This window comes from Lactuca serriola, chromosome 4 (genome assembly GCF_051521515.1).
Source record: "Lactuca serriola cultivar US96UC23 chromosome 4, Lser_US96UC23_V15, whole genome shotgun sequence".
Classification (NCBI taxonomy): Eukaryota; Viridiplantae; Streptophyta; class Magnoliopsida; order Asterales; family Asteraceae; genus Lactuca; species Lactuca serriola.
The window spans coordinates 34,494,996-34,505,216 of NC_136411.1; the positions used below are offsets into that span (position 1 = coordinate 34,494,996).

Sequence of the window (10,221 nt, forward strand, 5' to 3'; positions counted from 1 at the left end):
TTCAACTGAAACATTGTTAAACCGAAACAGTTTTGCTATAGAGAGAAGATTATTTTGTAATTGAGGAAGAACAAGAGCCTTATCTAGATATAGGGATCGAGAGGGAAGTGTGACTGATGTGAGAGATCGGTAGATGTTTACCATTTCCTAGGATGATCTCATCTGGTCCTCCAAAATCTAATAAGGTGTGTGACGAAGACCAGTCGGATGCTACGTGGTGAGAAGCTCCACTGTCGAACATCCATGGTGGGGTTGGCGAAGATGAAGCAACCATTGAGTAGTTGACCACTGGACTGGATTGTGGACTTAATGAAATGGTGATGTTGTTTTCACAGAGGAAGCTATCCAACTTTCTGCAGTTTTTAGTCTCGTGGCATGGAATATTACAATATTGACAAAATAAAGAGTTACGAGTATCACGAGAATTTGGATTTGAGTTAAACCCACTAATTTGGGATCTGTTATTACGTGCCCGAAGGAATTGGGCCGATTGTTATTTCATAGTTCATGACCTATGTGTCTAGTGCAACGAGTCGACTGATTTTGCGTGAAATTGACAGTAGCGATTGTGGGTGTTGGAAGAGTTTCATTTAAGGATCGTTCATAATCGATAAGCTTGGCGAAGGGATCTAAAAAGGTGAGCAGCGTGTCTCTGACGTTGAGAACAACAGTGACGTGTTTGTAATCATCCCCTAATTGAGTTAAGATGTGGACAATTAGGTCTTGTTCATCAATCGGAGCTTAGGCCAAGGGTAATTAATCAGTGAGACCTTTCATCTCATGGAGAAATTCGGCCATTGACTTTAAGGCTTTAGGGTTCTTTACAAGTTTTGATTTTAGAGAGATAATACGAGATTGAAATAGACTGGCGTAACTCTCGCTTAGGCATTTGAAAGCCTGACACGAGGTCTATGCAGAGGAGAGGATGAGTTGCATTGTGTCGGAGCAACTTCCTAGGAGAGCACCAAGAAGTATTTAATCCTAGCGATAGCATGTCTAATAGAGTAGGTTAGGTTTTCCATCAATAGTTTTTGGTGGTGTTTTGTCTGAATCCTTGACATATTTATCAAGGTCAAAACCTATGAGTGTGGATAGGACCTTTTTCTCCAAACCGGGAAGTTTGATGATGTGAGTGCAATGGGAAAATGGGTATGTGTGGTGATGTGGACTATAGGCATGTTTGAGATGATTGTAGAATTCAGATCATGAAGGCTAAGAGGATCAAAGGAGCTCTGATACCATATAATCCTTAGAGAGAAGAGGTTTTGAATACATGATTACATTCTCTGTGTGGCCATTTATAGGCAAAGTATAGCAAGGAAACAAACTAATTATAGGAATTGAGAGAGTAATTATAGGAACTATAACAGATAAATATATTATTTATAATAAAATTCTATATACTTTCCGTCTATGGTGCTTGGTGGACTTGACCGTATATTTGTCCCTTAAAAAATATACTTGTTAGTAAAATTGAATAACATATTAAACTGAATAATCATAAATATCTTTTAAAGTATGCTTAAAATAAATAAAAGTATGACAATCTCACAAAAAAAAGACTCATTTTAAAATATATATATATATATATATATATATATATATATATATATATATATATATATATATATATATATAGAGAGAGAGAGAGAGAGAGAGAGAGAGAGAGAGATGCATGGCAAAAGATCGAAGGGGCCCATTCAAACAAACATGATATAATAAGTTAGAGAAAGAAACGAAGAAAAACTGAAATGGTAATCAATAGCAAATGGTACCTTTATAAAAATATCAATCTTCAATTTTGTAAAATACTTAAGTCAAATTATATAAATAAAAAAGTTACTGTATTTTGATTTTTTTTTCAGTTAGACTAATAACATAAAAGTTGCTATAATTTGACCAATATTAATAATTACATTTTTTATATTAAAAAATCAATTATATTTTAAAAAAAATTATCATAGTCATTATCTAGAATTTGGCTACTTTTCATCGCGAACCAAGTTGTCATTTTATATTTTTAAAATTTTTAAAAAATTTATTAACACGAACATATAATAATTAAATTAAGATATATACCAAGTTATAATTTACAACATTTTTTTTTCAGTTATCATGTGGAATATATTTAAGCATAATAATTTTAACAAAATTTGATGTTAACATTTTAATTTAAAATAATCAATGAGAAAAACAGTTATACAGTAAATAGGTCAGATGGTTATAGAGTTTTGGAAGGATATGAAAGGCAAAAAGAATGGAAAGAGGATTGTCTTCTCATCATTCCTTTTTTGCAGGTATTCCCATCATCATTCCTCCTCTCTGCTTCCATCATCATCATCATAAAGTCTTCTTTCCCATTTGACCCTACTTCTAATTTAATAAATAAATTATTTAACCATTTGAAATAATCCTAAAATTCTACCGATGAACTAAAATATACAGTGTCTATTAAATTGTGGTTATTATTTGACAAAATTTAAGGTATGGTTCTGGTTGAAAGTGAATTTTTGGAAGATATTGAATGATCTATGAGAATTTAATACGAAAGGAATTTGAATAGAATAGAAAATGATCGATCCACATCTAGGGTTGGTATGAAATGACATGTAGTTGTTATTAAATTCATCCTTAATTTAATGTTGGTTTGTGTATGATTTTTGTAAATTAAATTAATTCACTAATATATGACGCACATAAATAGTCTAGTGGGTTTAGATTGTGTTTTATTACCCTTTTCATTCACTAATATATTAGAAACAACAATGGAAAACATTAAAAAGAGCCTCATAAGTAATTGAACAGCGAAATTATTGAGAACCGGAGTAAACAACACAAAAAAGTACAGATGAGGATTTTAGTAATCTCAAAGATGATTTCAAAGTACTACTACATGCAAAAACTTTTTATATAGGGAGGCTCTCACTATGATTTAAGTATTACATCCAATCACTTTTATTGCCAAATTTTTAATTATTAATGTTAACCCATAAATTATTTGAACAACATTAATAGTTTTTCAATTTTTAAGTTAAACAATGAAAATCATAATTAACAATTATTTCAAATAATTTTTTTGGAAGTTTTTACTTTTTAGTTTTTATTTTATTTCACAAATTAAAATTTTAAAATATATTTTTGTCGAATACATCTAAAAATTAAAAGTTACTGCTTTACTTTTTTAACTACTGATTATCAACATTCAATTACAACTATGAATGTCACATGAAATAAATTTAAATTTTCCATTTTCACTATTTTTCTTCAAATTAATCATCATGTTAAGGCAAATGAAATCTAATGTTATATTTAATCACTTACTCACAAAAAAGATATATTAACTTAACGAACCATAATTTGATGTGAATTTAAAAGAAATAATCTTTTTTTTACAAAATAACTAATAAATTTGGGATGACATTTTGGATTAAAAAAAGTTTTATTTTTTGTATAAAAAAATATATTTCATACTAACATTTTGGATTCTAGGTTTGAAACAGAAAACCTTCGGAATTTATAAAACAAGTCTGAAATTCTACGGATTATGAAATTTCGAAAAAAAATTTCATTTTTTAATAAAATCTAATAAAATCTTAAATGGACATATTAAATGAAAATATAAACTATGTAAGAGTTTAAAAACAAACATCTAATTGAAAAATATGATATTAGAGTCTTCCGTATTGACACCTCACCCATAAGTATAGAAATAGTTGTATATATTATATGTTTGGAAAGCTCTCAATGTGTACCTTTCATAGAAAAAAATAGCATTTTTTTAAAAATTTATAGAGGAAGTTATGATATTTTTTCACACATACTTAGTGTTTTACAGAAAAATATATGTTGTGTTATGTGGTATGAAAATATATTTATTGATTTGAAAATATGTTTTATGGTGGGAAATAAGTTATATGGTTCGAAAATATATTAATTTGCATAAAATTAATAGTTTAATGATCATTTTTATTCGGGTTTATCACCTAGGTTATTTTAATACCATTTAGATAATTAATAAACTCATATTACTTAACCACCGTGTGTGTGTGTGTGTGTATATATATATATATATATATATATATATATATATATATATATATATAGGTTCAGGTTCATTTGAAACCATTTCTAATTTTGTGAGGCCGTGAGACCAAATCTAAAAATAATTTTAAAATGCAAAATTAATGAAAAAATACAAAAATTCTTTTTTTAAATATTATTTTTGGAACTTGAATTAACTAAAAAAATAAAAACAATAAAAAAATAATAATAAATAAAAAAAATTAAAAAAAATTCCGTTTTTTTTGAAAAATACGTGAAATATTCTAATAGAATATTACACTGACATATTCTAAAAAATAATTTTAAAATGCAAAATAAATGGAAAAATCTAAAAATTCTTTTTTTAAATATTATTTTCGGAACTTGAATTAACTAAAAATAAATAAAAATAAATTCCATTTTTTTATGAAAAATACGTGAAATATTCTAATATAATATTACACTGTACATATTCTAAAAAATAATTTTAAAATGTAAAATAAATGGAAAAATCCAAAAATTCTTTTTCGAAATATTATTTTCGGAACTTGAATTAACTAAAAAAATAAAAATAAAAAAAATAAAAAAAATGCCTCTCACGGTCTCACAAAATTAGGTCGTCTCACATGAACCTAACCCTATATATATATATATATATATATATATATATATATATATATATATATATATATATATATATATATATATATATATATATATATATATATATATATATATATATATATATAGTGACATTGGTACATGTATGTATATCATATAACTATTTCGAATATCAATATCTTCAAGCATGAGTTCACATAGAAGATATTAATAGGATCACAAAGACTAATACAAGCATAATCCATTTACAAATGAAATACACAAGATACAAATATTAAAAATATAAATCCGTACCAAATTACTATAAAAGTATGAACTTTGTAATTCTTCTAAATTAAATTAAAAAGATAAAAAGAAAATACCAATGACATTCCAAGAATTTAGGATTTTGAAAATGTATAAACACTACAAAATCATGCGTTCTGGCACAGTACATATTTTTTTAGAGCAAATAAAAAAAACTTTTTTTTTATGACGAATCAATTTTTTTTAGGACTTGCTGTAAAAAAAGGATAGAATATAAATAGAAAATAGGTGTAAGTAGGTAACTATGGATGCGTAAATGCAGAGGTCACTTCCACCAGACCCCCACTTAACCTACTAAACTTTGTTTTATACAAAGTTAAAAAAAAAAAAATACATATCCATCCCCAATTTGTATCCACTAAAAGGCTACGCATTTGTTTTCACAATGAATTTTTTAGACATTTTATAAGCTTTTAGTTTTAAAAAAAAAACTTCAAATTAAGAAAGAGGTTTGTTTGTGAGTAATAAATTAAAAGATTTATTTTAAACTAAAAAAGTTTTAAATATAAAAATATTTCAGGTACCGTTTATGAAAAAAAAATTGCTTATTATATATAAAAAATGTTAGTATATTATTTCAAAGAAATCATGCATCTATTATTCAAATGTTTTGTTAATTTTTGAAAATTTCATAAATTTAAATTATCATTATATATATATATATATATATATATATATATATATATATATATATATATATATACTTATAAAATTAATATTTTTTTTGAATCTCATGCATTTGAAACTTCATTTTTTAACTTCTTCAAACAACAATCATTTGAAACTCCCTTTTATAACTAATGCAACTCAAAATTTTTCTTAATTATGATTTAACACTCAAAAGTTTTATAACTTATATTATGTTTAAGTAGCATTTAGTGAAAAGTTTTCTAAAAAAAATCTCAATCTTTTAGGAAGACATGCATACAAATCATATACTAATTTTAGAAAGACAAAATTACACAGATGGTCCCTGTGGTTGGCACGAGAGACCAAAGATAGTCCTTATGAGGAATTTTGGACGAGTATGGTCCCTGTGGTTCCAAATTGTTGCACGAATAGTCCTTATGACATACTCCGTTTAATTGTTGCCGTTTATCTAAATCACGTGACCCTCACACGAGGGTATTTTCGTCATTTGCTTTGTTACACGAAATGATCATATACATAAATGATCCTTACATCCAGCTGCCATTTACGTTGCCCCAAGAAATCGTCCCTTTCTTTTCTCCTCTGGTTTGTCATCTTCGTCACTGCAAAACATCAAACGGAAACTAGGGTTTTCATCTTCATCATTTGCAATGGTTCTAACTTTGTGGCATGTCCGTTCAAAATTCTCAGAAAATCCTGACCTGATCAAAGCTTATGGTGAGTGATCAGTTAACAACTTCCAATTTTGTTAAGTAATTTATGCACATTCAATTTTGAGACTTCATTCTTTCCTTATATCATTATTTATTTGTTTTTCAGTTGAGTTAAGTAGTTTTTGCACATTCAAGATTCACCATGGGGGTATGTTCACAAAATACCCAGGAAGACGTTACGTTGGTGGGAGTATTGACTATGTTGACTACGTAGACATGGACGTGTTCTCCGTACATGAGTTAGACGATATGATGAAGGAGATAGGTTATATCAACGGTGAGCCTATCTACTACCACTTCTTGATTCCAGAGATTGAAATCGATTATGGGTTACTTCCTTTAGGTAATGACTCAGACGTACTTTTGTTAAGTAAGCATGTCGCTAATCATAAAGAAATTATGGTGTATACTGAACATGGAACTACTAGACTCCATACATACTTTATGTCTCCAAATAAGGTCGTATTGGAAGAAATCAATGAGCCTATTTCTCCGGAACTCAATCGAAAAAAGTTTACAAGTACAGAGGTAGGATCATGTAGTAGAAAATTGGACTTGAATGAGAACTATGACTTTTCTAGGTCTGTTGTACCTTTTGGACATTTTGATAGAGATGTATTGAAAGATGTTGGAGTTCAGCCTGCAAGTGAGGAGCTTAACAAAGCCCAAGATGTTGGACCTTCAGAAGACTTTGATCCTTTCTTTTATATGGATCATAATGATTACCAACAGATGGGGGACGATGATTACCAACAGATGGGGGACAATGAAGAAATTGGAGATGCTATTAGTGATGAGACTAGTACCAATGGAAGTATAAGCGAGGATAGTGACTTTTTAGTGGATGAACTTAATATGGTGGAGGATGTCGAAGTGAATATGAAAGACTTCCACAGTGGTGTTTATTCTTTTCCAAATCTAGATAACCACTAATCATTCAATGCACCTGATGTCACAGTTGATGACGATTTGGAGGTGATAGATACACAGTTGTTTGAATCAGCTGGTGTAGAAGAAGATGAGAGGAAGAAGTTAATGAGAAGGTTAAACAAACCAACCACGTGTTCATCAGGAGTAGTACATGAAACTGCATTCTATCTGGGTCAAATATTTAAGTCCTCATCAGAAGCAAAGGACTACATTAAAATGCATTCAATTCGAACTAGGAGAAACATTTATTTTGCAAAAAATGATAAACAAAGAATTAGGGCAAATGCAGGGGTGTGGTCCCAGAAATGACAGGTGGGCCATGGACAAAAAGTAGAATCAAATGCAAGGACAAAACAGTAAGTTCACAAAAAGCAACATGCCCTTGGGTGGTATTAATTTCTAGATCTGATGAAGAAAGCGATTGGATGGTGAAAACTTTGGTTCATGAGCATAGATGTGTGCAGTCAAGATCTATTAAAGCGTGTACTTCTAAGTTTCTTGCAACCACCATTCTTCAACAAGTGGAAGGAAACCCAACTATCCCAGTCAAAGCTTTGCGTGTAGAGTTACAAAAGACATACGAGGTGGGGATGTCAAGAATGAAGGTCTTTAGGGCTAAACAGCTTGCACAGAAACATGTTCACGGAGATTATGAAAAGCAATACAGCCTTCTCAGGGATTATGTACTAGAATTACAACAGTGCAACCCAGGAACAACTGTGAAGATTGATGTATATAGTGAACCAAATGCAAACTTGGAAACTAGGATGTTTAAGAGAATTTATGTCTGTTTAGGTGCTTTAAAACTGGGTTTTAAGGCAGGTTTAAGAGATTTCTTAGGATTCGATGGGGCTTTCATGAAGGGACCTTACCCTGGACAGGTTCTCACTGCTGTGGGTCTTGATTCCAATAATGGGATCTACCCACTAGCATATGCCATAGTTGAAGCCGAGAACAAAACCTCATGGAGTTGGTTTCTAGAGTGTCTAGGTGAAGATTTGGAGCTGTCTACAAATTCAAACTTCACATTTATTTCTGACAGGCAAAAGGTTAGTCTTCTTATGATACTTGTTCATGACATCTGTGTAATTTTGTCTGCTACCTTTAAAAAATAACATTTTTGTTACTTGTTTATTAGGGGATTTTACCTGCTATTGCCAACCTATTCCCTAGCGCTGAACACAGGTTTTGTTTAAGACATATTCACGAAAACATGAAGCTACAATGGAGGGGGAAGGAGCACAGAGATCATTTATGGGAATGTGCAACAGCAACAACAGTTAGACACTTTGACAGATTCATGGAAGATTTTAACAAGTTCAATTCAAAGGCATGTGATTGGTTAAAGAAAATTACACCCAAACATTGGGCCAGAGCACATATGTCAGGTATATTTACCCTTATATAACAGTTAGACACCTTGACATATTCAAGGAAGATTTACACTTTGACAGATTCTTATGAGATATTTTGTTGCATTGTACAGGAAGAGCACATACAGATATTTTGTTGAATAATTTATGTGAAGTTTTCAACTCAAAGTTGTTAGATGCTCGAGACAAACCTATAATTACATGTTTAGAATATATTAGGGAATACTTAATGAAACGAATTTGTATTGTGCAAAATGTGATAGATAAGTCTCAAGGGCCTCTTACCCCAACAGCCACAAAACTTTTAGATGGAGTTAAGAAAGATGCTTCTCAATACACTTGCATATTTAATGGTGCTGAGAAGACTCAAGTTACTGGGACAATGGGGGAACAATTTGTGGTTAATTGGAGGGACAGGAACTGTAGTTGCAGGCATACAGAGATCACTGGGATACCATGCTCTCATCTTGTTAGTGCCATTTGGGATAAGGTTGAGCATGGGGCAAAAAATGTCCCACCTCTTGAGGAGTGGGTACATCCATGTTATAGGTTAAGCACATGGAATGAAATGTACAAGTACAAAGTTCAACCAATCAATGGAAGAAGTATGTGGCCAAAGTCAGATTGCCCCACAACACTAACACCCCCCAAACATACTACACAGGTAAATAATTTTCAATTTACAAGTTAGTATACGTTTATATTGTTTTATAATTTATTAATTATGCAGGTGGGGAGACCAAAAAAGAAGAGAAAGAGAGCTCAAACTGAAGAACCAAATAATCAAGGTAAAAGTTTGACCAGGAAGTTCCTTACAGTTACTTGTAGCAAATGCAAGAACAAGGGTCACAACTCTAGGAGTTGCAAGGGACAAGGGGGACAAACTGAAGTTAGAAATGTGGTGGCAGGGGGCAAGAAGCTTAGCAAGGCAAAGAAGCAGGGAGATGGAAAAAAGGAGAAACCCAAAATGAAGGAGAAAACCAAACTTAAGGATAAATCCAAAATGAAGGAAAAAGTTTGATTTGTTGTCTTTTGTGTTGTTTGTTATGGAACCTTAGAAAGGTCTTTTGTGTTGTTTGTTTTGGTACCTTAGAAAGGTCAGACTAAGTTGGTTATTGTGTGTCTTTATCTTTTGTTGGTATTATGGTTCACACAGGGTGCTAGACTAAGATGGTTCTTTTGGTTATGATACATTAGTCTGCAAGCTCTTTTGATATTTTTTTGGTATTATGACTTTGCACTTTAAGGTTATGTAATGAACTTTATGACTATGCAAAAGTTTGCATTTTATTTTTGAACATTTCTAATGTTGTTATGGCTTTACAATGGTTCACACATTATACTACAATGGTCTAAACCCTATAAAAACCTTTCACTTTCATTTTTTATACTTTAATGGATCTGGATAGTTCATTAAGCAAACCAATATTTTACACTCATTACGTTACAGACCAATATTTGTCAATGGTTGCAGACTAAAAGTTTCCCAAATAAAAAGCATTCCATTCATACATACGAACATTTCTTACATCACAAACAAAAAAACGAAATCATCTTCAAATTAATAGTACTATCTGATTCTACCC

General features: G+C 30.7%; 2 protein-coding genes across 2 annotated transcripts; both read left to right on the forward strand.

Annotated features, from left to right (window-relative positions):
• The first annotated feature begins 7,567 nt into the window (after positions 1 to 7,567).
• LOC145098209 (uncharacterized) lies at positions 7,568 to 8,775 on the forward strand. Its single transcript, XM_079035873.1, has 3 exons — positions 7,568 to 8,311; positions 8,401 to 8,592; positions 8,749 to 8,775. Exons 1-3 carry the CDS (start codon positions 7,568 to 7,570, stop codon positions 8,773 to 8,775), a joined length of 963 nt encoding a protein of 320 aa, XP_078891999.1.
• LOC145100041 (uncharacterized) lies at positions 8,752 to 9,935 on the forward strand. Its single transcript, XM_079037468.1, has 2 exons — positions 8,752 to 9,299; positions 9,366 to 9,935. Exons 1-2 carry the CDS (start codon positions 8,865 to 8,867, stop codon positions 9,654 to 9,656), a joined length of 726 nt encoding a protein of 241 aa, XP_078893594.1. The 5' UTR covers positions 8,752 to 8,864; the 3' UTR covers positions 9,657 to 9,935.
• Positions 9,936 to 10,221: the final 286 nt, after the last annotated feature.

What these genes read in the sequence shown, in the direction of transcription:
- LOC145098209 (XM_079035873.1), top strand. Translation starts at nt 7,568, where the DNA reads ATGACAGGTGGGCCATGGACAAAAAGTAGAATCAAATGCAAGGACAAA. An exon ending in TTATTTCTGACAGGCAAAAG is followed by an intron (nt 8,312 to 8,400) that starts GTTAGTCTTCTT and finishes CTTGTTTATTAG; the next exon opens with GGGATTTTACCTGCTATTGC. An exon ending in TTAACAAGTTCAATTCAAAG is followed by an intron (nt 8,593 to 8,748) that starts GCATGTGATTGG and finishes TGCATTGTACAG; the next exon opens with GAAGAGCACATACAGATATT.
- LOC145100041 (XM_079037468.1), top strand. Translation starts at nt 8,865, where the DNA reads ATGAAACGAATTTGTATTGTGCAAAATGTGATAGATAAGTCTCAAGGG. An exon ending in CCCCCAAACATACTACACAG is followed by an intron (nt 9,300 to 9,365) that starts GTAAATAATTTT and finishes TTAATTATGCAG; the next exon opens with GTGGGGAGACCAAAAAAGAA.